At 39.6% G+C, this 26,184-nt stretch overlaps 1 protein-coding gene across 5 annotated transcripts in view; it reads right to left on the reverse strand.

Moving 5' to 3' along the window:
• The window catches only part of thoc2 (THO complex 2), a 148,968-nt gene that overhangs the window by 43,098 nt on the left and 79,686 nt on the right, over positions 1–26,184 (reverse strand). For all 5 annotated transcript variants that reach the window (XM_079838977.1, XM_079838979.1, XM_079838978.1 and 2 more), the window contains exons 20-22: positions 25,549–25,666; positions 14,501–14,680; positions 201–365 (exon numbers count right to left, since the gene is read on the reverse strand). In XM_079838977.1, coding sequence (XP_079695103.1) covers positions 201–365; positions 14,501–14,680; positions 25,549–25,666 — 463 coding nt within the window. The remainder of the gene's footprint in view (positions 1–200; positions 366–14,500; positions 14,681–25,548; positions 25,667–26,184) is intronic.

Raw genomic sequence — 26,184 nt, forward strand, 5'->3', positions numbered from 1 at the left:
TTTGAAATATTGATTCATTCATTAGCTTAGCAAACACGCCGAGATCAAACTTCAATCAAATGCAAGTGTTAGAAGTGCGTGTCATGCTATAAGTGAACCTTAATTTGCTGCACATGTAGAGCGTTTCAATCCATTTGGGTTAGGATTTGGACTGCGCTATGGTGTGAAAGAGTGTAAAAGAGTATGGTTTGATCACTCACCAGAATCTGATGGGCATACATGGGCCGAGACAGGAAGAAGGCGGCGTCATGTGGCGTGTGGAGCTGGTTGCAGAGGATATCGACTGACGGCACCCGTTTGATGTAGTCTTCTGTACTGAGGTTAGACGCCAAAAAGCCACCAAACTGCACAAGAGTGTCGTGACACTTTGGGGAAGAAGCAGAAAGAAGAGCATTCATCATTAAACGCAGCTCTCCCTCTGGTCCACGTTTCTGTCCCAGCCAAATGCAGATGCTCTTAATAAATCCTCAGGTCGCTCATTTATTTGGGGAACTGCACCTCGCTTTATTAAAGCCATTCATCACGGGCTCTCCATCGGAATCGATGGGATGCACAGTAAAGCAATTTAGTGGAGCGAGACACTGGGGAGAGATTCCTGAGGAAGAGGGGAGGTATGGCCTGACCACTGGGGTCACCTACCCAAAACGTTCCCATACAGATGTTTTACTGCCAGACAAAGTTAAAGAGAGCTAATGTTGAATGACACTGCCTGAGTGTGAATCATGTGTCAATGTCTCGTCCAGCAGTGAAGGGCACATGAAGGCAAAAGAGGTTTGACTACCAAGTCTCAAATTTAGTCTACGTCTGAAGCATAGGGACACAAACATGTTTGAAGGGCGGGCTTTCATTTCTGGAAGCCAGAATACACGGTTGCCAAGAAACAAAGTCATATTTGCTGCTACAAATGCTTCCAACGAAGATTGAGTATTTCTGAGAGTAATTAGTAGCGAGTAAACAAGCTTCAACGTGGATATTCTGCTTTATTTTAAGTAGGGCTGGTCCGAATCAGGGCTTAAAAACGGAAAAAAATATCAATCGGTTCACTCCGAGCAGAATCGATATTATAGCGTTTCCGTTTTTGCGTTCCTCAATAAACATTACTGTTTGATTTGAAAAAATACCGGTTAATAACGTTATTTTAATTTAGCCTATACTTTAAACAAACATGTATAAATAGACTTATTTTCCACTCAATAATAATATAACGCATGGTAACTCAACTTGAATATTTATTTCAAAACATTTTTAAAACCACAACAGAAATACCTGCATTAATTACAAAGCATAAACAGCGGACCTGTTTTAATGGAGCGTTAGACAATCGAAAGTGGCTCTTATGGCTAATTCTTTTCAGAAGAGTGATAACATTCTTTGTACATAACTTTTTTTCAACACGACTTGTTTTAAAAATTGCATGAATAAAGAATAAATAAACTGGATAACCATTGCACTTTTAATGCACCATCAACTGCTAATTTCAAAGCAAACACTGCGCAACACGTCCATTCATAACATAATCAAATTCAGTCAGCTAATAAAGCTTGATCATTTAATACAATATAACATACCATTTAATACAAGCATCAGCCGTCTATATAGAAAACATTGACCTGTCCTGTATTGGCAATCTGAAAGACTATAGGAAAAATGTTTGATAGATGCTAGTAACCTACTTGGATAGGCTTAAACGGAATCCACAAACTAGCCTAAATCAGTCTATTTGAGCTTAAAGTCGGTACTGCTTATTTAAACGTATGAAAAGAATGTCCTCCAATACCTGCGCTTTCATTGTAGACCTCAGCGGGGAAAGAAATGTACTTGAGGCATGAAAATGCGCGCTCTACACTGACTTGCGTTACCGGTAGATTCATAGATGAATAGATGAGTGCGGGCATTTCACTCACGCTTGATCCGTCAACGTCACATGCTGTACAACTCAATTCATGATTGGTCACTGCCAAATTAAAATATTAAAGAGAACGATAAAATAACGTTATTAACCGGTTAATGGTCATTTCAAATGAACGTTTCTGTTCAGAACGATTCAAATTGATTTTGATTTCGTTTTTGTTTTCGTTCCTCTTAAAATTTCGTTCGTTTCCGGTTTTCGTTTTCGTTCCTTGAACCGGTTCAGAGCCCTGGTCCGAATACCATTTTTTGAGCTTCGAAGCTTCGGTCGTAATCAACATTGAATATTTCAAATCCCAAAATTGAAAATCGAATACAAACTCACTGAACGAATATTTTGGTCCAGCCCTAGTTTTAAGAGTAATATCCGATTTCAGATTTACCCACACGTAAATTACAATTGCACATTTTCTGATTTAATTGCAATCTGCTAACTGTTAATTATATTTGGGATTTGATGCAATTCAAACAATAACTCCTGAGTTCGAGGTTTTTTGAATGATTCACAGATACCCCTTTTCCACCAAGGCAGTGGTTCGGTTTCAAATCAGTTATTTGTCTTTCCACACCCAAAGCAGCAGCTCTGCACCAGGAAAAGTGGTTCTTAAGTAGCACCAAAACATTGCTGGTCTAGAAGTAAGAACCGCTTGGGTCAGGGGCTGGGTTACTGTGACCAACCAGATGAACACAAACTTGTTGCCGCCATTTTTGAAATAGCAGCTAATGGAGCCAATAGCTGCTCGATTGTAATCTCCGTCTATTCAAATTACGGCGAGCTGCACGAATGCGTTGGATTCGCTGTGTTTTGATGCCGATGTAGGATCACAAAGCCATGAGGATCAGTAGTAACACAATGCTCGCCATTGTTGATGGAAGGCTTGTTTGAGATTTATCGGCGCTGTGCAGACCGATCGCCGTATGACATCAAAGTACAGCAAGAACACACAACTCCTTATGCTTTGATTCGCTCTTGTGGTACTTTGATATCATTCGCTGATCGGTCTGCACAGCGCCGATGCATCTCGAACAAGCCTGGTGTGTTTGTGTTTCCCGCTGCCTCGCTAGCGTTGCTGAGAAAGATGAGACTCTGGCTCTGTGGTGGCTCTCAAGCCCGTGGAAAGGAAAACCGGTTCTTAGAAGGCTCGTCAGTCGAACCAACTCCGAACTGGCACTAGCTCTGAGCTAGCACCCGGTTCGTTCTGGTGGAAAAGGGGTATGAAAGGAACGCTCAAAGGAGCCATTTATTCATGAGTTTGACTGCATTTGATTCACTAAAAATAACCGGTTTCTTGTAGCCTGGATGCCAACCGAACTTAGTCCCGCCCACAACATTTTAACTCGGGCAGTTCGGTCTGGACTTGATCCGTAGAGGAGTAATTATGCCAATTATATTGTCAGGGCGGGCTTTAGACGATGATGGACAGATGATATTGTAATCATCCACGTCATCAAAGGCGCTTGGGTTAAATTTGTTCTAATCCTAAACGGAGAACTTGTTCGTATATGCATTCACCCTTATTTTTTCTCTCAGAAATGATGATCATGTTGGTAAGTACTCTGTGCATCCTTAAATTAGTTTTTTAATAACACCGGCAAAAGATCGTTTACACTCATCTTTTTCTACTAACGTTACTTATTCCAGCATGCGGGCAGACAGGGTTGCCAAGGTTTTACAACAAAGCCACAAACAAGCCCAATAGCTTTCCGGGGGGATTGGGTTCTCCGGGGGAAAAAAAGGCATTTGGGGGGTAAAATATGAGTTAAATATGAGGCTGCCTGCTAAAATTCGCATTCCTGGGTCTGTATCGGACATGGAAAAACCTGCGGACTTGGCATCACAGTGCAGTTGAGTTCTGTTGACATTTGACAACTAACGTTATGCGTCGCTCCTTTGCTCTGATTGGTTGTAGGTCTATCCAATTGAGGTCTTTCCTGGTTCGGTTGAAACACGCCCCATAATCACAGCCCAACGGAGCAGTATTAGACTCATATTCTGACTAGAATTGAATATGACGACATCAGGCTAGGTTTCTTGCCATTATTTCTTAATACACATTTTATCACATTCAATTCAGGCTGATTTGCGTAAAATGCCTTCTTTTGCCATGGCTGTAGCTTGAGCAGCAGGAGTTGCTGACACAGAAAAGTATTGCAGGATATAAAGTAATATTGATCATGGGCTTTTAAGAATCAATATTGAGATTCCGCAAGTCAATATTTACACCCAGCACCCGCAGTTTTTAGCACATCATCAGCCCCTGCCGGTCTAAGCACATTTTCAGACCTGCAGATTGTTTGCTTGGCTCCGAAAACATATTCAAGTCACATGTGAGTGAAACTGTCCTCTCATTGGTCAGAGTGAACCGGTTACGTTCCAAGTTTGCGCTCATAGTGTCATCCATCAAGATGGATTGATAAGTCAGCTCGGCGGGCATATCAGTTATTTATCATTCAAGGGTTTGTTGGGACAGCATTTCCGAGAAGAGCAATGACATTTTAAGATGAAGAGGTGCTCTTTGGTTCTCAACTGTGATGACTAATATTCTCACCTACAGAATCAGACACTGTTGATTTTTTGAGTACCGTATTTCCCATTATGAATTATGATACAGCTTGGTTTGTTGGTCTGATTGCTTTCTCACCACAAGCAAGCCACTTCAGTTGGGCGGCTGAGACCATCTTGTTCAGGTGATCAAGCAGATTATTTTATTTCATGTTCACATGTCTAAATAAACCGAACAAACGCGCCAGGTGTGAAAAAGTCTTAAATGGGCGGTTCTTGGTTAAAATATGCTGCAATGTGGACCAGACTTTGTCTAAAGTCCATGCATGTTGAAAACCCTAACACTTGTGATGCTCCTGGTCAAAAATCACGACCTGCAAAAAAATCTTATAAATCTCTAGTCATGCTAGTTTAACACCAAATATTGGATTCAATCTTTTTGTCAGCTTGTTTTCTTTAAGTTAAGACAGGCTTTGTATTTATTTTTAAACTGATTGATTGTAGGCCTCACTGATTTGAGGATAAAGTTCATCTCTGTGAAAAAGAAAGCCTGTAATACTCAAAATAGTTTGTTTGTGTACATGAAGGCGTGTGTGTGTGGATGCACGAGTATGCATGTATCCACACATGCACAGGTCCAAGGCCTTTATTTTTTCAAGCACACATGTACATATGTGAACACTCTCACTAATTGTTTCCCTGATTTTCGACTCCCATTTTTGACCAACCTAAGCTCAGATCAACGAGGCCTACGATCAATCAGTTTAAAAAATAAAGACAAAACCTGTCCTAATTTAAAGAAAGCAAGCTGACAAAAAGATTGAATCCAATATTTGGCGATAAAACACTGTAACGAGGGATTTATATGCTATTTGTTGTTGGCTGGTCATATTTTGTTTAAATTACCCACAAATGAAAGACTTTTCACTCAAAAACAGGCATGTAAGCTCAGATCAACAAGGCCTACGGTCAATCAGTTCCAAAAAGAAATACAAAGAAAGAAAACAAGTTGACAAAAAGATCCAATATTTGGTAAAGCATAATGAACAATGTTTTGAAGGCCGGTCATTTGCTGACCGGGAACACCACAAGTGTGACAATGTGGAGAAATAACAAAAAGCATCTAAACATTTGTGGGAAGTTGTTAGACTGGGTGACTAAAGTCAGTAAAATTGAGTCCAATGGTATAACATTAACTAGCATTTTCAGATCCAGGAAAATCCTCTGTGTCAAAATGACCCGAACACAACATGAGGGTTTTAAAGGAAGGCCACTATTTTTGAAAATAGGCTCATTTTCCAACTCCCCTAGAGTTAAACAGTTGAGTTTTACCAAAGTAATTTTATGATGGGCCTCTGATCGCTGTAGGATCTCATCTTTTTTTATTTTTTAGGATTATATATATATATATAAAAAATGGGTTGAATACATGCGGTTCATGTACATCATCTTTACTCTGTTGGCTCTTTAGGTTTTTTACTGGCACACGTCACACATTTTGCACTTACTGCGGAGTGTTGAGACCGTTTACATATTTGTGCCCATATGTACATTTTTTGTACTGGTTTTATTTTTGAATGAATATTTTCTAAAATTTATGATGTTTTTGTTGAGTTATTATTACACAATACTTTTTCTGAACTTTTTGAATCTTGCCCCTGACAAATAACCCAAATTACAAAAAAAGTCTAAAACTAACGCTAAAACTAATAAAAACTCAACTAAAACTAAGCATTTTCAAAAAATAAACACTAAACTAGCAAACCCACTTTAAAAACGAATTAAAACTAAACTGAATTTGAAAACAAAATGTCAAAACGAAATAAAAACAAAAACTAATGAAAATGCAAAACTATAATAACCTTGATTCAAACATGGGCATGTCAACTATGATGGAAAAGCATGGAAGCTTGTTTGTGCCATGGGGGATGAAAAAAATCTTTAAAAAAAAGGTAATTGCTACTTTATCTCGCAATTATGAAGTTTTATATTACAATTTTGAGTTAACATCTCTCTCTGAATTACAAGTTGTATATTACAGGGTTCCCACACCTTGGTTAACTTCAATTTCAAGGACTTTCCAGGTCCGATATCCTCAATTTCAAGGACTTTCCAGGTCCGATATCCTCAATTTCAAGGACTTTCCAGGTCCGATATCCTCAATTTCAAGGACTTTCCAGGTCCGATATCCTCAATTTCAAGGACTTTCCAGGTCCGATATCCTCAATTTCAAGGACTTTCCAGGTCCGATATCCTCAATTTCAAGGACTTTCCAGGACCGATATCCTCAAATTCAAGGACTTTCCAGGACCGATATCCTCAAATTCAAGGACTTTCCAGGGCCGATAACCTCAAATTCAAGGACTTAAAAGGAACCTGCCACTTTTTTTTTTGAAAATAGGCTCATTTCCCAACTCCCCTAGAGTTAAACAGTTGAGTTATACCGTTTTTGAATCCATTCAGCCGATCTCTGGGTCTGGCGGTAGGACTTTTAGCACAGCTTAGCATAGATCATTGAATCTGATTAGACCGTTAGCATCTCGCTCAAAAAATGAGCAAAGAGTTTAGATATTTTTCCTATTTAAAACTTCACTCTTCTGTAAGACAGATGGAAAATGAAATGTTGCGATTTTCGAGACAGATCCGGCTAGGAACTATTACGCAGCACCTGAAAATATTCCCCAGCGCTCCGTGTGTGAGCAGGTTGTCACGTTGGTTATGTTGACGGAAGTTAGCCTATTTTCAGGCGCTGTGTAATATCACTGCGCCGTTGCACCCATGGGACGGCAGGAAAGCTCCTTGATTACTACGCAGGAATGAGATTATAGTTCATAGCCATATCGGCTTTTCATTTTCTGTCAGTCTTAGTACACAATGTAAATAAAGAAGAAATAGGAAAAATATCGAAACTCTTTGGTCATTTGAGCGAGATGCTAACGGTCTAATCAGATTCAATGATCTATGCTAAGCTATGCTAAAAGTGCTACCGCCAGACCTGGAGATCGGATGAATGGATTCGAAAACTGTTTAACTCTAGGGGAGGTTGGAAATGAGCCTATTTTCAAAAATAGTAGCATGTTCCTTTAACGGTAACACAACTTAATCTAACGGTGTCTATTCAGAAATGGATGCATCTCTAAAAGCGCCCAGAGTGTGCCAACAACAAATCAAAAACTGGCCATCAAAAGATGATGAGATTGATTTGGCCTGCTTTTAGTGCTCGAATCAGTTCAGACTGACATAACGTCGCCTGAGGAACTCGCCGTCACAAATCACGCTCACTTTTCCACCCCTCGTTTTGAGAAAGAAAATTAATGAAATGCATGAGTTGCTTTGAGTCACAGAAAATGAGTTTTCCTCAGCTTTTCCAGAGGTTTCTGCCTTCTGAAGTGGCCCTTGCTCATGCAATGCAAAGCAGGACGCAATAATGCCAGGATGTTGCAATCCGATCTTCAGATGGGTCTTGGTTTTGTCGGCGGGGTGAGAAGTCTGGGGACTTTAAGGACCATTAATGTCCTTAACACCAAAAAAAAAAAGAAGCATGACTAAGCTAAGTGATGCTCGCCTTTGCATAATCCACTAACAAAACACTGGGATGTGTTAGGGTGGCACCTCTTAAACACCATGCCAAAAGATGTTATAAACATGCAAAATAAGGCAAATTTATACAAATTATTAAGTTGTTCTAATATTTTTCAGTGTGCTTATGCATAAACCATGCAATCATGCTGAATGCATATTTAGTCTGAGAGATGAGTCAATCAATCTCCGCGGTGCATCAGAGGCGGTGATAGCCGGGCACAGGAGCGCCACACATTTCTGCTGATTGTAATGAGCAGCGCACAACTTCCTGCAAAGTGAGTTTTAAAAAAAGAGCCAAAATTAATAATTAAAAGCTTCCCCACTGATGTCAGGAAAAAGCGCGTTTCACATTCACACCATGAGCAATTATTTAGACAATTTGGCATCGCGCGAGGGAATTATTTGCTAAAGGCTCTAATTTGAGACATTGAGAGAAAAAAAGATGGAAAAAATAAATTAAAAAAAGCAAAAAGGATCGACCGGCGGCATCATTTCGCAGTCCCACACAGAATGGAGCTGATGATGTTAGTTTTTAGCACCATCTGCTGTAAATTGCGACATGTCTAGAGAACATGGGGGGGAGAGAGGAAACAGTCAATTGGATTACCCAGTGAGTAATTGAGCTACGCAGCTGCTGAACATGAAAAGCAAACTGCCAGTGTATGTGGGCGGATGAAAATCACAGAACTTCTGTACAACTCCCCCCGCGAGTCTTCCCATGGCTGACGCGGGCTGCTTTCTCTTCCACACTGCCACACAATGACAACCGTGGAAAGTTTCTAAAACTCAATCGTCCAGTTTACTTTGCTTTGGAAACAACATTTCAAGTATTTTCCTCGGAGCTCAAGGAAGCCTGACAGCTCACAAGTCTTATGAAGTAATTTTATGATGAGCCTCTGATCACTGTACGATCAATTCATGGACAATTTGCATGGACTTTCTGCAAAATGTCGTCTTTTGAGCTTTTTTGGGTGAACTGACCTTTTAATTGATATCCATATTAACTGAAAATCTTCCTTTTAGCTACTGTTTATCATTCGTATGCATTCAAACATGGGCATGTCAACTATGATGGAAAAGCATGGAAGCTTGTTTGAGCCATGGGGGAAAAAACTACTATCTAAAAAAAGGTAATTGCTATTTTATCTCGCAATTATAACCATTTCTGTTAATTCTAAAGTTTTATATTACAATTTTGAGTTAACATCTCTCTCTGAATTGCAAGTTGCATATTACAGGGCTTCCACACCTTGGTTCAAACTCAAGGACCTTTCAAGGACTTTCCAAGTCCGATACCCTTAAATTCAAGGACTTAAAGGGATAGGTCACCCAAAAATTAAAATTAGCCCATAATTTACTCACTCTCAAGTCATCCTAGATGTGTATGAGATTCTTCTCTCAGACGAATAACATCAGTTATATTACAAAAGTCCAGGCTAATCAAAGCATTAGAATTTGATAATGCTTGGCCACTTTTTTTGAAAATAGGCTCATTTCCCAACTTTCCTAGAGTTAAACAGTTGAGTTTTACCGTTATTGAATCCATTCAGCCGATCTCCGGGTCTGGCGGTAGCACTTTTAGCATAGCTTAGCATAGATCATTGAATCTGATTAGACTGTTAGCATCTAGCTCAAAAATGAGCAAAGAGTTTCTATATTTTTCCTATTTAAAACTCGACTCTTCTGTAGTTACATCGTGTACTAAGACTGACGGAAAATGAAAAGTTGTGACTTTCTAGGCCGATATGGCTAGGAACTATGCTCTCATTCCTGCGTAATAATCAAGGAACTTAGCTTAGCATAGAATGGTATGGTACGGCAGCAATGCTAAAAGTGCTACCGCCAGACCCAGAGATCGGCTGAATGGATTCAAAAACGGTAAAACTCAACTGTTTAACTCTAGACTAGGGGAGTTGGAAAATGAGCCTATTTTCATATGGGGACACATTTCAAGTGAGAGCAAGGTTACATTGTGTTACCTTGTAAGATACATTGCATCATATACTTTTTTTTTTTTAAACAGCATTTAAAAAAAATGTTGGCCATATGACAGATCTGATATTCAATTAGTTGTATTTCTGTTATGCATAAAACTGAAGAATATTTGGTACATCATATACTGTATTCTAAAATGATCTGATATTAACATTTGAATTGATTTGATTGAAAAGAGCGTAAGCTAGAAGATATGTGAATATGCTTTTAAGTTTTTCTTGCTTCATGGGTTTACATTATCTTAAAGGGGGGGTGAAATGCTGTTTCATGCATACTGAGCTTTTTACACTGTTAAAGACTTGGATTTCCATCCTAAACATGGACAAAGTTTTAAAAAAAAATAGTTGGACGTTTGATGGAGTATTTCTGTGCCAAAAATACTCCTTCCGGTTTCTCATAAGTTGTGCGAGTGTTTGTTTGTTCCCTGAATTTTGGCGACGATGGTTAATAAACAAGGTACAGTTCAACTACGGATTTGTAGCTTGCCTAATGCTGAAAGATGGAGCAATCCCAGCGATTAAGGTTCACGGTCATGTGTTGGGAGCAGGCGGTGAGTAAAACTGCTTCAAATGTCTGTGTTGTTAGCTATCGATTCCATTGTTTTTCTATGTAAACATGCATAGCTAAACTCAATAGCTGCGCGCTCGTCATTCTTTAGCTCCGCCTGAACGATACGCCGCTCAAGTTTTTCCGGAAAGACTCGGTACAGCGTATCTTTCTTTTATAAATATAATAAAACTAAAGACTTTTCGGAGATATGAAAGATGCAATACTACTCTATAAGGACTCAAGATTGACATGAGATTGCTTGTTAGGGGGGTTGGGGGGTGAAACACTAATTTTCAGTCAAAGCAATTCAACATTACATTAAAGAGCACCTATTATGGCATTTAAAATGTTCCAAAACTTGTTTTAGAAGTTTCCAGAAAACAACAGCTTTGCATGCATGCAATGACAAAAAAGACTTTAGTTCTCTTATAATATGCATTTATTTTTACCTGTTTTGACAGCGATTCTCAAATGATTCCTTTAGTGATTCACTTTTCAAAACCCCGCCTTTACGTGACGCTAATCTGCGGTGATTGGTCCGATGACCCAGTCAGTTGTGATTGGTTTAGTCTGTGCAGATATTTTCGGAAACGGAACGCCCATCAAAGTCTTATAGTGACAGTAATTTGTTAATATGTGTCAGGAGTTATGAATATGAAAACCGCGTCGGTACCGTTTGATTGTAATATGAGCCTCAGCTGATCTCATTCATAAAAAAACTCCTCTATTCTCCTCACGAAGACTCGCGACAAATCAACATCCCTCAGGGCTTTTAGTTCAAAAGTGTGCAGATGAGGAGACATATTGATAGATTCTCATTTGTCTGTGTCAAATTTCTAAACAGAGGAGTATTTTTTATTCAATACTTCCTCAAAATGCACAGATGTATCCTAATCATGAGCGATTGAGTCTCTTATGTGTTGTTTTCAGTTCATCCTGGCAGCCGGAGGGCGCTCTGAGCACATGTAGTCCATATACAGACAGACGAAGAAGAACCATGTGCCATAATAGAAGTCCATAATAAAAGCTTCCTGAGATCGCGAAACATGCAAATAGAGACATTTGAAGACTAATAAACACAATCGCGACGATGTATGGTTTATCTTCAAGCCACTTAGTCTTCAAATGCTCATCCTTGGGCAGATTAAAGAAGTTTGCTTTTGAGTCGCACTTCAGAACACAGCGTCTCGTGGCCATGATGTTTTCTAGTTTTCACTGGCGTCTCGTGGCCATGATGTTTTCTAGTTTTCACTGGCGTCTTGGAGCGCAATAAGTGGGCGTATCGTATTCAAATAACTTGACAAGTTGCCGTCATCTAGTCAGAGAAAAAGCTTCGGTTTTCTAACTATTCTTAAAAATGACTCAGAGTCGACTCTTACTTTTGAAAGAAAATAACTATAAATACGGTGTACTGTCATATTTCAAGCTTTGCAGGATGTTTTTGTTCACTAAGATCTATGTTACACACTACATGAAAGGTACATTTCAAAATTCCATGATAGGTGCTCTTTAAATCAAATATTTGGGCAACAGATTACAACAAATGTTTTATGTTTATTGAACACAATATACAGTCATTGACTGTACATATTTGGGTTCGGTGTAAGCACTGAAAACGTTGAGGTACCATCGCAGTAGTTTCGTGCGCATGTGAACATCACGCCGACGTCCAAAACAAAGTACCTCACGCGGGAAACACTTAAATGTGTGCAACTCAAGCACGTAAATCAAGCAAGCTATTTCTCTCAGAAAACTTCTTGCACAAAATAAATTCAGGCACTTTCAAGGACCTGAATCTGTATGTTTATTTTCAAAAACTTTCCAGGGCCTTGAATTTGTGTGTTTTTTTCCAGATTCACAAACTTTCAAGGATTTCAAGGACCTGTGGGAACCCTGATATTATGTGTGAGTACAGCCCTAGGCAAATCATAGCTTTCCGAGTCAAGACCAACAGATTCATGAATTATCGATGTAACACTAAATGTTGAATTCAGAAGTCACTTGGCAGGCAACAGGCATCAGGCAGGCAATAATATAAAGTAAGCATAAGTAAAGAAAATGAGCGGGGCAGAGGGCCAAAACAGCTGTTAGGTCAGCAGGATTTCTCCAAGAGCTCTTGATAACCAATCCGAGGCCTGTGACCCATCTAGTTTTGTGGACAAAAGGGTCTGTATGGTTCACAAAATGCATTTGGAGAATGTGTAATTTTGTGCATTAATATGAATGTGCATTTTCTTGAATAATATTGTCCACAAAATTAGGCTTTTAAACTCAGAAATCTGAGGAAAACAATTGACATATCAGTAAGCCCCTCCCCTCAAGCACAGATGAGCCAATGGCAGTTGAGTATCAGTTGCGCTGGGACTGGAACTTGGACATCTTTAGGTTTCAACACCATAGAGAAACATTGAAGATCTGACGCTCTCATCGGTTTGATGGTGTTTATGCTACAAAAATGGTAAAACGATGTGCCTGGGGACTGTAACACTGAGTCCAGGTGTCCTGAGAGGATTTTCTGAGTCCATGCTAATGTACAAACCTAAATAGCTAACTGTTCTCACGTCATGTACAGTGTAGGTCAAAAACACAAACGAATGGCACAGACTTTGTGATTTATCGTCCAATTTGTTTTTGTATATATGTATTTTGATATTTCTGTGAGTTTAGATATGTTTACGGTCTGCATTATCTATCTTACTAAAGAGGGACGCATATTTTGATGGGTGTTATAGTCTAGAGGTAGTGAAAGGGAGAGCTAGCAGTTTATCGAAGTTGTTTTCAGATACAAAATCTACAGTTTATTAGCACCCCTGAAAAGGCATACGGTCTGTATATGTCTGTTTACTGTGAGTGTTTTTGTATAATTTGCTGTGTATGTTAATGATAATGCAACGGAGGTAGAGAGTGTTTGTGAATGATTTATAATTCTTATGTTTTGTTTGTTCAGCTCTTGCTGGGATTTTTTGGGAGTGAAAAACGATGTAATAAACTTCATAAACCATCAGTAAAGTTTGGCCATCAATCGGATGGGGTATACGCTACATTCTGTGTCCAAAAACATCTTGGGATACGGGTTTCACACTGACAGCTGTCACTGTAAGACAGTTCGCAACAATAACTAAGGGGGGCGGGGCTTACCAATAGGTCAATTACGAATTGTGAGATGTAAACATGCAGATCTGAGGGGGTAAAACTTTGATGTCAACTCAAAATTACCTGATATAAACTCTAGGACATAAGGACAGGATTGTGAGGAAAACGTCACTATTATCTAGTTTCCACACTGAAGTGTGAATAAGACTTGAGAGCTATATTTTCAGTGAAATGCACGAAAAAAGCTACTGTATGACTTCAGAGGACTTAGACTATTACAATAGTCATCTGAACTATTTTTATGGTGTCATTATGATCAGGTTTGTCCTTTCAAGGGCTTTTGCTGTTTGGAAAAGAGCATTGTGAGCATTCAGGTAAGAAGGAAAGAAATATCAAGCTAGTTTGGAGTAAATGAGAGTTTTCACTATCCCTTTAATAGTTTGCCCACTTAGACAGGCTGTCAAATGCCAGTGATATGAGACAACGGGTCATGCTATGTTGAACTCCGATAGCTTGACGTTTCAGTCATTAACACATTTTCTCGTCTAATAGGGGCATCTTTCCTAATTGGCAGTCTTTACCTCATTAAAATGTGCAATTTCATATGTCCTTTGTTCCTGAACAGCCCCTCCAGGAGCCCTAGTCTGTGTGTGTGTGTGTGTCTATCTATATCATGGCTCTATTTAACTCGTCTAAAAAGTAAGCAGGCATCAAACTTTAAGTAAACCGTTTTTCAGAAATGTATTCTCAGGCCTACTGCATGACAAGTTCCTCAGCATGTCATGTTTAATTAGCAGTTGTTCTCTTAGAGATTACAGGAGGACAGTGTGAATCTGAGTCATCATGGTCTCGCGCGTCTGTAGATCATACCTGATCGTAAAGCTTCCCCACGAGTTTAAGATGCTTCTCTCCCCCCTCAGAGAAGACCACACCGTTCCTCTGCTGCGCCATCAGCAGACACAGCGGTAACGCCAGCTCGTGGTCCAGAAGAGCATCCTTCAGACGCTGAGACGACTTCTTAGTGTTCCTGATCTGCCCAAAGTAGCCACCCTACACACACACAAGAACAGAAAACATCAAACCATTACCACATGGAGTTCATATGCACAAGATGGAGGGATGAAAGGGTCAAAAGACATGACTGGGCCAATGAGGAAGAGCTTCCTCATAAGAGGCTAGAAGGTCAAACGACTGATCGGTTCTGCCAGAACAATGGTTCATCTGCAAAAATCCAATAGTTTTGGCGGGTTGTATCCATTGCTGGAGCAGCTGAGAAGGGTCTATCTGCTGTCATTATACAGAACGAGAATTCTAGAGGCGAAATAAAAACTAGCACTAGCCACGTTTCTATTGTCACTTCCATGGCTTAATCGGGCCCAGATTTTTTGGCCCGCCGAATACTTTGGTCTAAAGCGGGTCAGAGGATTCAAGATTCAAGATTCAAGATTCAAGAGTTTTATTTGTCACATACACAGTTATATACACAATATACAACTGGCAGTGAAATGTAAACAGGTCCGCTCCATGGACAGTGCAAATAACAGTTACAAGAAATTAAATAGAAATAGAATAAAATTAGAATAAAAAGTATTAACATAAGTAGAATTATAAATAAATCAAGTAAAGATAAAAATAGGAAATAAGATAAAAATAAAAATATAAAAAATATGTGGATATGATAAGTGAGATAAACTGTAGACTTAAAAATAAGTGGTTAACATAAAATATATAATATGTATATATAAAGAAGTATAATGTGCAAGGTTTATTACAGGTTGTTACGCAGTAACAATAGGGACGTAAAGTAAAGTGCAGTGCAATTGCAGTATGTGGATGTTAATGTTGAAGACCGTATGTTTATGCGTGTGCGGGGGTGAAGTGAAGTCACGTGACTGAGTTCAGGAGTCTGATGGCCTGGGGGAAGAAACTCCTCCTGAGTCTTTCAGTCTTTGCCATCAGGCTACGGAAGCGCTTACCAGATGGCAGCAGGGTGAAGTGAGAGTTTGCAGGGTGATTAATGTCTCTGATGATTTTAGTAGCTCTACCTCTGCAGCGTTTGGTGAAGATGTCCTGCAGAGACGGGAGAGCTGAGCCTGAGATGCGCTCGGATAAGCGCACCACTCTTTGCAGGGCTTTGCAGTCGTGACTGGTGCTGTTCCCGTACCACGCTGTGATGCACTGAGTCAGGACACTTTCTATCGCCCCTCGATAGAAAGTTTTCAGGATGGCTGGTGAAACCCTGAATTTCCTCAGCTGGCGCAGGTGGTACAGTCTTTGCCTGGCTTTTTTCACCTGTGTCTGGATGTGTGTAGTCCAGGTCAGATCCTCGGAGATGTTCACACCCAGGTATTTGAAGCTGCTCACTCTCTCTACCGGTGTCCCGCTGATCATGAGAGGGGAGTATGACCGATGCTGTCTCTTCCTGAAGTCCACAATCAGTTCTTTGGTCTTGTTAACATTCAGAGAGAGACAGTTGTCCTGGCACCATGATGTCAGTTGCTCCACTTCGTCCAAGTATGCCGTCTCATTGTTGTTGGAGATGAGACCCAGGACAACAGTATCATCAGCAAACTTGATGATGGAGGTGGAGCTGTGTGTGGACAAACAGTCATGGGTGTAGAGAGAGTAGAGCAGGGGACTCAGCACACAGCCCTGTGGAGCTCCAACACTCAGGGTGATGGAGGTGGAGGTGAACTGGCCTACTCTCACCGCCTGGGGTCTGCCAGTGAGGAAATCTTCAATCCAGAGGCAGAGAGAAGAATTCAGGCCTAGATCCAGGAGTTTGTGTGTTAGCTTAATGGGAACTATGGTGTTAAAGGCTGAGCTATAGTCAATAAATAGCAGCCTGACATAGTTCCCACTTTTGCTGTCGATGTGAGTGAGGCAGGAGTGAAGGACGTGAGAAATGGCATCTTCAGTCGATCTATTGGGACGATAGGCAAACTGAAGAGGGTCCAAAGTGTCAGGAATGGAGGAGCAAATGTTGTTTTTAATGAGTCTCTCAAAGACCTTCATGACTAAAGATGTGAGAGCCACTGGACGATAGTCATTTAGGCAAGAGGGTTTACTGATCTTAGGTACAGGGATGATGGAGGATCGTTTGAAGGAGGTGGGGACAACAGATGTAGCAAGGGACTCGTTGAATATGGATGTAAAGAGCCCTGCGAGCTGATCAGCACAGGACCGCAGAACACGACCTGAAATACCATCCGGCCCAGCAGCTTTCCTGACATCCACACGTTTGAGTGCCCTCCGAACCTCGTCCTCCGAGACAGAGATCACGTGACTGTTGCAGCTCTGAGGGACTCTCTCTGACGCGTCACTCGCCGGAGTCGCGCTGCCGCGATTACCATCAAAGCGAGCGTAGAAAGAGTTTAACTCGTTCACCAGCAACGGATCAGCTCTCACCTCTGCAGAGGATTTAGTTCCAAAAGCACAGATGGTTCTCAGTCCCTGCCACATCCGCCGGGAGTCGTTGAGTTGGAAATGAGATTCCACTCGGTCTTTATAGCGGAGTTTTGCGGCTTTAACGGCGCGCCGGAGGGCGTAACAAGAAGCTTTGTACTCCCTCATATCCCCCGTTTGGAGACCGGCATTGTAAGCGGTGGTGCGCGAGTTTACTGCAGTGCGAATTGAACTGTCCACCCACGGTTTCTGATTAGGGAAGGACGTTATAGTTATTGTTTGTGTGGCTTGCTCTGTCAGTGTGTTAATAAAGCAGAGCGCCACTTCTGTGAACTCGCTGACGTCTTCAGAACTCGCGCGGAACATGTCCCAGTCGACGTCATCAAGAGCTGCCTGTAGCGTGATCTCTGAATGGGATGACCAGCGTTTGACTTCCCTCCTCACCGGGGGCTCTTGAACGAGCCTTTGTTTATATTCCGGTGTGAGGAAAATGGCGGCATGGTCCGATTTGCCAAAAGCTGGCTGTGAACGAGCTTTGTAGGCGTTCTTAAACGGAGAGTAGCAATGATCCAGTGTGTTTGCTCCTCGTGTGGGACAGGAGACATGCTGGTGAAAGTTTGGCAATACTTTCTTTAGGTTTGCTTTGTTAAAATCACCCGCGACGATGAAAGCAGCGTCGGGGTGTTTGTTTATGAAGCCGCTGGTCACATCATGGAGGGCAGATAAAGCCAGCCCCGTGTCTGCTTGTGGTGGAATATAAACGGCAGTAGCGATGACCGAGGAAAACTCCCTCGGCAGGTAGAAAGGCCGGCACATGAGAGTTAAATGTTCCAAGTGAGGCGAGCAGGATCGCGAAAGAATGGAGATGTTCCTAGGATCGCACCATTTCTTGTTTATCATGAAACACACTCCACCGCCTTTAGATTTCCCGGCCTCGGCTGTTCTGTCCATCCGAAAAACAGAGAAGTTCTCGGACGGCGTCACGGCTGTATCCGGGACCGCTGGCGTGAGCCATGTTTCGGACAGACAATAGATGTTGCAGTCTCTCATGTCCCGTTGAAAACTTATCCTGGCTCTAAGATCGTCCATCTTATTCTCCAAGGATTGGACATTTGCGAGCAAAATGCTCGGGAGAGGAGGACTGAATGCTCTTTTTCTCAGTCTGTTGCGGATCCCAGCGCGTTTCCCGCGGTGTTTTTTGAATCTTCGCCGTCGACTCGAGTGGCCATTGTTCAACTCGGCGTCCCGGCGAATCTCAGATGGAAGATTGGAGAAAGTGTCCTGAAACAGGTCAGTGTAGCGGTAACCAATTTCCAGAAGTGTTTTGCTGTCGTAACAGATCAAAGCAGATGATCCGTTGGAAAAAATAGAGAGTAAAAGAGAGTAGAATAATAAATAAAAGCAAAGTCTTAGCGGAGCGACCTGAACGGCGACCGAGCACGGCGGCGCCATCTTAGCTTACCAGGAGTGGTTACGAACAAAGGCGGAGTTTATCTGAGTCTGGAGACGGCAGCGTCACGCAATATACCGCAATAATGAACATGCACAATATTGTTATCGTGGGTAAACAAACAGTTTAATAAGAAGATACTTTATAAAGACAGAACATTACGCGTATACAGACAGGAGCCATCTTGAAAACAGTCTCGACGAGTCGAGCCACGAACGCTGTGCTAAGGGATGAACTGTGACTTGGAATCTCATATGGTCCGTTGTTTCCGGAAGAAAGCACTGAACGCAACAGAGAAAAAAAATAATAAAAAAAAAAAACTGAACGCAACAGAGACTAGTGCTTCCAAAGGATACACACTAAAGAGATGGCGGATTATTCAACCGGGGCTCGACTCGTCTAGACTGTTTTCCAAGATTTTTTTTTTTTTTTTTTTTAGACTGTTTTCGTACTTCTAACTGTAATATGCAATCACTTCCACTGCACTTTTACACTTTTTTCGGATAGCTTCTGTCCATAATTTATTGCACTACCTTAATCCACTGCCATATTCCTCATTTTAGCCTAACATATCATTGTATACCTCTATCTGTAAAATTCTGTTTATAGTAATAGCCATCTGTATGTTATATTATATTCATAGTACATATCCACCTGTAAATTCTGTTTATAGTATTAACCATCTGTATATTATTCACTGTACATATTCACCTGTAAATTCTGTTTATAGTAATAACCATCTCTCTATTTATAGAAATATTTATATATGTTCAGTACATATCCATGTCCTGCACTTACGCATCCATTGTATATCCTGCACTTGCTGCTATTGCACTTCTGGTTAGACCTAAACTGCATTTCGTTGCCTTGTACTTGTACTTGTGTAATGACAATAAAGTTGAATCTAATCTAATCTAAAAAAGATGGCTCCTGTCTGTATCCGCGTAATGTACTGTCTTTAAAAAGTATCTTCTTATTAAACTGTTTGTAAACTTACAAAGTTCTCAATGCTTCGGTTTGCATGTAGGGACCCTCATTATGCTCCAGTGTTAGTGTGAGGCTATTTTGAGCCTTGTTAGTGGTATTAACTAGCGATTTAATTTGACTTATTCTATGTCCCATATACTAGCGTTATGAGCTAATCTGTTTTTAGAGATAAAACTCTTTACATTCCATTGTCATGAAAACGCATCCCAGAGAACGATCTACTCGGTAACCATGTGTTAATTACCCCAAGGTTCATTTTGCACCGGAGTTGTCCTTTAACTTTACCTAATGGTAAATACGACTGCTTGAAGAAATCAGACAAATCATATAGGCCATCACAATCATGTATTTATTTCATCTCTCAGTACGTCTCGTCTCTTTATAATGGACTGTCTGATATCCATATTTAGCTCTGCATATATCATAAAATTAAATGAACTCCTCTTGTCACTGGAGAGAGTGCTACAGATCCTCAGCTCGTATGTTTGGTGGAAAATATGTAGATCATTGTTTATGTAAATGTAACTACAAATAAACAGAAGTGACTGAATAACGTGCGTCCTCTTTCTTTTGTAAAATAATGGTAAATACCACTTTATTTCTGTGTGACTCATTTATTATGATAAATGTATCACTTATAGGGGTGTAACGATTCGTTTTAACAAAGATTCGATTCGTATCACGATTTGAGGTTGTCGATACGATTCAAGGACGATATTGGTTCATTTAGAACGATACGATCCGAAACGATTCAGTGACTTGAAATCGATTCAGTAACTTTTTAGCCAAAAATTGTGTGACTGAAATAAATATCTGGATACTGCTCAATGCAGGTGAAGTTTCAATGATTCAATGCAGGAATCAGGTATCAATTAATTATGGATATAAACAAACAAGTAAACAACAATTAATGGCAAATGCATTCAAATTTTATTTGAATAAAGTGCAACCAACAGTTTAGGTTGAATTAAAAGGAAGTTAACCTTTTCTGCTCTCATTTTCAATTTTCAATACATTTTCAATAAAAGCACAGTAAGTGCAACCAACATTTCAACAGTAGGTTAACCCGCTACTTCTGCTTTTGTTTTCCAACATAAAAATATTACAATATTAGTATAAAAAGTAAAGTGCAACTAACTACTCTTCAGGTTTAATTAATAGTAGGTTTACCTGCTATTTTTGCTGTTGTTTTACAACATTAAAATAATACAAATACAATATTAATATCAAAAATAAAGTGCAACCAACATTTCTTCAGGTTGAATAAACTGGCTGAACCTGCTACTACTCTCAGTTTAATAAACAAACAATATTTAACAAAGATAAAATGTAACCAACTACTCTTCAATGACTCTACAGATTTCTTTTTCAAAAATATCAACATGATCTGACCGCAGAACACTTCTCTGTGCGTTCACTATGTCGCCAGCAGTACAAAAACTCGCTCTGCTGGCGACACTGGTGTCAGGAATTCACAGGTAACATTTAGCAAGGGTTGAAAGTACAGGTAAAACGTTACTAACTTAGCTCTTTCTCCTGGTGGCTTGATAATTTCTCGCACGTTGGCTTCTCTGTCATCCGCCATGCTATGTTTTGTTTTCTTAGCGCTGCTGCTGGTGCGTGCGTTGCGATGATGTCACAGATAGGCAGACTTAATCGAGTAACGTTTAACGGCTTTATCATTAAAAGTGCTAAGAAAAAATATCCATATAAAGTCTGACGTGCTTAAATCCAATGCGTTATTTCCCATGATCGATACAATCGATTGATTACCTTTTAAAACGATGTTAGATCGATATATGTCGTCCGGAAGGCCATCTTGCCGAGCACAGATCGATGAAGTTAGATCATAGGAAAATAAATCGATACATCGATGTAGTAGATGAATCGTTACACCCCTAATCACTTATTATTGTAAAACTGTGGTAAAACATTGATGCTTAAATCTTTAAGTAAACTACAAAAATGCCAACAAACAGCTGCTTTTATCATCTCTCTAGTTTTCTGATCAAACTTCCATTTGTTGGTGAAATTAGGGATTTGTGTGACGCTGTTCCAGAGAGAGACGCGTTACGGGTGGGTTTTAGTGAAGCGCTGCTGAGCTTCTAGCCGGACAGTAGAAACGTTGTGTGGATTTGGGCTCAGTGCTACAGGCTATTAGCCGGCCTGTTAAAAGCCCTGGCTCGCACTGGCCAAACAGTGGAAAAGTGGCTGCTGACGCCCCATGGTGTTTGTTTTAACACGTTAAGCTGCGTGCTATATCATTATAACGTTATTAATTTGTTGACTAGATGCTGCATTAGTGAAGAACAGCAGTGTGTTTGCCTTCGAAGCTGAGAGGACGCTAACATTAGTACCTCAAACAATGTGATAAAAACACATTTTGTTTAATGTCATGATTGTTACCATCTATTTGCATTAGTTTATATCCAGCTTGTCATGTTTATGCATTCGTTAACTAGAGAAGTTGCATATTTAAAGCTAGTGATGTGAGAAAGCAGACTGATATGTTCATGCAGCCGACAGAAACATTTAAACAAATCAGAACATTATTAATTTGAACAATGTTTTTAGTATACACACTACGACTCTCACATAGTTTCCCATTAAATTACATAATATTGGTCCCAAATCATTGTGAATGTGCATAATAACTTCACCCAAGGCTAGAATATGTGCATTTTTCAGCAAAACATTTGTCTTTAATAAAGTCTGTCTGCTTCATACAGGGATTCATATTTATGTTTTTATTTCATTTAAAGACTACAGCACTTTATGGTTCCATACTGGGTTTTTTTTTATTTTTGTAATAAAGTCCAGCACTATTTGATGTGTTATGTTTGTTCTCATTCAGTATCAAATTTAAAGGCTATCGGTTGCGGTCCAGAGGCAACTCTTGAGTTGATTCATTATGAACACCTACTGTCCCATGTGGCCACACTTTAATTGCCTCAGAGTTTTCAAGGAAACACTGTTAAAGCAAACACCATCTGCGACGCGAAGACCTGGAACATGTTTGACCCGCAGTGCTGGTTTGCAGACTAATAGGGGACAGTATGAACTCTAGCTATATCTCACTACAAGAGCCTTGTTAAGAGTTTCAACTACATTTACACAAGAGAGAAAAACAGCTACAGGAGAGAATTTAAAAAGTGCCCAAACTGTTCACTCAAAAATTTCAATTCTGTCTTCATTTACTCGTTCCAAACCTGTTCGACTTTATTTCTTCTGTCTTCATTTTTTTTTTTAAATAAAAAAAACATTTCTTACGTGGAAGTCATACAGGTTTGGGACAATATGGGGGGGGACTAAATGATGACGATGTAAATTTTGGGGGTGGATTATGCCTTTAACATTGAGGACAGTCAGTGATTAGCAATGCTTTCATTATACATTACAAGAATTCAACACATCAAACCTTCATTTTCTTCAAGAGCAGAGGCTCTTTGTAAACTCGATGGCTTGAGCTCAATGACTGCAGTCAAACCAATATTTAGGGCTAGGCAATATAGACAAAATATCATATCTCTTAAATGGCGATACGGTATATATCTCTGTATTTTTATACGTTTTTCTATTTGGATTTTAAAAAAAATCCACATTCTATATCCAATATTGTCCTACAAACAATAGACCCTTTTCACATTTACGGGTTTCTCAGAGCGGAAGTCGTCATAGTTGGGTTAAATATTATAGCTGTGAATACATTAAATATTTTTTTGTGTGCCCATTTGCTCACATAGCAAAAGAAAAACACCACAGTAGTGATTTCATTTCACAACTTTCAAAAAGAGGGAAAAAATAAAGTGAGATTGATAACGGCAGCCAAAAGAGAGAAATATGTAAATGTTTACCATCACTCCCATAGACGCTATTAAACACCCTCACAGCAGCGGGAACTTTATTGTAATTTGATGCAATAGTAATAAAATACAAAGTATTAGTGTTATAAATGTAATTTTTTTTTAATGAAAATACAAAAACGTTGCAGGATTTACGATATTGATGACCGTTAAAACGCGTCATCACTGTCTGTGAAAAGGGTCTATGTTGATATTGAAGGCTATAAAAAACAAATATAGTGAATGCAATAAATGTAGGCTATGAAATATATGTGCAAAAAGGGGGTTAAAATCACGACATCTATCAATCTAAAAAAAAAAAAACATGTATTCCCTAGACTAAAAATGAAAATAAAAACAAAAGCACAGACTAATTATAGTAGTCTACATTTTATTACCCCATTATAATGGTCACTTTCATAAAACTACACTTACTTGTAGGTCCAACAACAAATATTTTAGTAATATGTATATTTTAGTCAGAATTATAGCGCTCCGCCCGTTTGGCGGCGCTCGTTCACGGAAGCTTGAGTTTTAGCGGAGATTGCAGAAGCTCGTCCTCTCCAGACAGCAAAATGGACATATTTGCATGATTTTCTAACATTTACAGATGGAGAACATCTGTGAAAGTTATGCACATCTCAAACGCATTAAACAGCGCGAGTCTGTCAGCTAGGCCTGTCGCGATTGGTCGATACAATAGACCGTGTCGACGCTGATAATTAGTCGACATCAATATTTTTAATCAACTGGGTAAGTTGTGTGTGATATGAAATTGTATTAGTACCGGTTCTTTAAAAATGACAGCACTCTAATAAGAGCAGTATTTCTTAATTTGCGTGGATGTGTGACAGCAGGAGTGAGGACGTGTGTGTGAGTTCACTAAACACTGGAAGCAGAACAGCCAAATATATACGCACAGCTCAGGGGAAAGAAAGCAACAGAAACGCCTGCATTAGAAAATAAAGTGTGCTGCATCCGTGGCGTCCGGACTCTGACCTGAAGCTTGACACGCCTTTCACTGATCACAACGTCAGTTTCGTGGATTATTGGGTTTGAATGGTCAAAAATATCTAATAATGCACGCCCTGGCAAGTATTCAGGTAAACACAATCGGATCTGTCTTTAGTGAACATATACAGAGTTGATAAGAAATAGGATGTGTTACAATGAATTTGGTCTGTGCAGCTCTTAAAGGGCCGGAGCTTATATTCTGTGTGATTAATGTTCATCAAACAACAAAAGAAAATAGAAAAATCACCCCATGCTTGACTGAATAACTTTAATATATTTATTAAGAATCAGTGTATAGTTAATTTACACAGTGACTATGCAGACTATGCATTTTTGTTTCTACATTTGATTATTTAATTTCTTTATTGAATGCTACTGTTAATTAGAGCTGAAAATAAAGCACTGTTTGTGTCATATTGTTTGTTACATTTTGGCTTATTTAAAAAAATTGCTAAAATAAAATTAAATATCTATTTGTAAGAAATTACATTTCAAAATATTAATGTGACAACTCTATTCTACATAAAAAGTATTTGCTGATATTCTCTTTTTTTGTTATGTTGGTTTACAAATTTGTACCTTTTTACAATTTTACTCTTTTACTTTTACATTTTGTCAAGGGCTTATTTACATTTATACTTTTTTATAGTACACTACTGAATGCCACGTTCAATTAAATGTTTAAGTAAAATTGTTGAAAATTAGTGTGATAAATTAGTCGATAGATTAATCGATATAAAAAGTTGCTGATTTAAACTATACGCAGCATCTATATCTTACCAGATATTTTGAAGCTCTTAATATAAAGTATGTCATGTTTAGGACAAATTGGATTATGCACTCTGCGTCCTCCGCTAGTCTTCAAATGTGCTTGTATAAAACTAATATATCAATATAAACGGTATTGCCTCGATGCATATCGTTTCTAAAAAAGATATCGATATATCGTACAAACTCGATATACCGCCCAGTCCTACCACTATCATCCACTTTCCTGGCCTATGATTAAAATATCTGTATCTTGATAAAGCAGCCCCAAAAGTATTTGAACACTTAAACGTATGCATGTTATAGCCTTAGATAAATAAATCTCAAACCAAGTGGCATTTGAAATAATAATAGCACTTTCGACACCTGAAACGTTGGTGCTAACGTTCATTCACTAGTGTGTAAAGGTTTGCTAAACGAAACACTGAATATCTTTCAGCGGTGTGGCGTACCTCAGCTTTGAGCTGTTCTCCGCCTGTCATGGCCTCCAGCTGCTCCACGGTCATTTCATCTGTGATCTCAATTCCTGCCATCTTCTGCACAACCTCCTTCAGGATCAGCAGGTCAAAACTGGCACAACACAAAGCACATGAATAATTGAAGAGCTCGATCAAACCAAAGCCACATTTTAAGAGTTCTGCATCCTTAATGACACTGGACAAGGGAAATAAATTAGAGGTGTGATTTCTTGGTGTTAGAGAACGTCCTCAAATATGGACTCGAGTGTGAATGTATTGGCTCCCAAGACACAAATGCAGTTTTAATGTGCATATTAAAGGCAGCGTTCAGAACGGACCCATTTTGGGTCACAACTTCGGCTAAAATTAAGACTACTCTGCTATGCTAATTTCAAATTAGAACAATTTACCGGCACGTTTTTAATGTAACATCTTGGTTTGATTGTTTTTCAGTTCAGAAAAATCAGCTCTTAATGAGAAATCAACCCCCACCGGAGCCATCATTGTCAGTCAAATCCATTCTCGAACATGCATGCAACCCATACGGCCCATTTACATGCATTCTCCTGTCAGTCAGCGAGGCTTTAACTGCCTGCCTACACACGTCTCGAAGGAGAACCCACGTCTTAT

This window comes from Gobio gobio, assembly GCF_949357685.1.
Source record: "Gobio gobio genome assembly, chromosome: 16".
Classification (NCBI taxonomy): Eukaryota; Metazoa; Chordata; class Actinopteri; order Cypriniformes; family Gobionidae; genus Gobio; species Gobio gobio.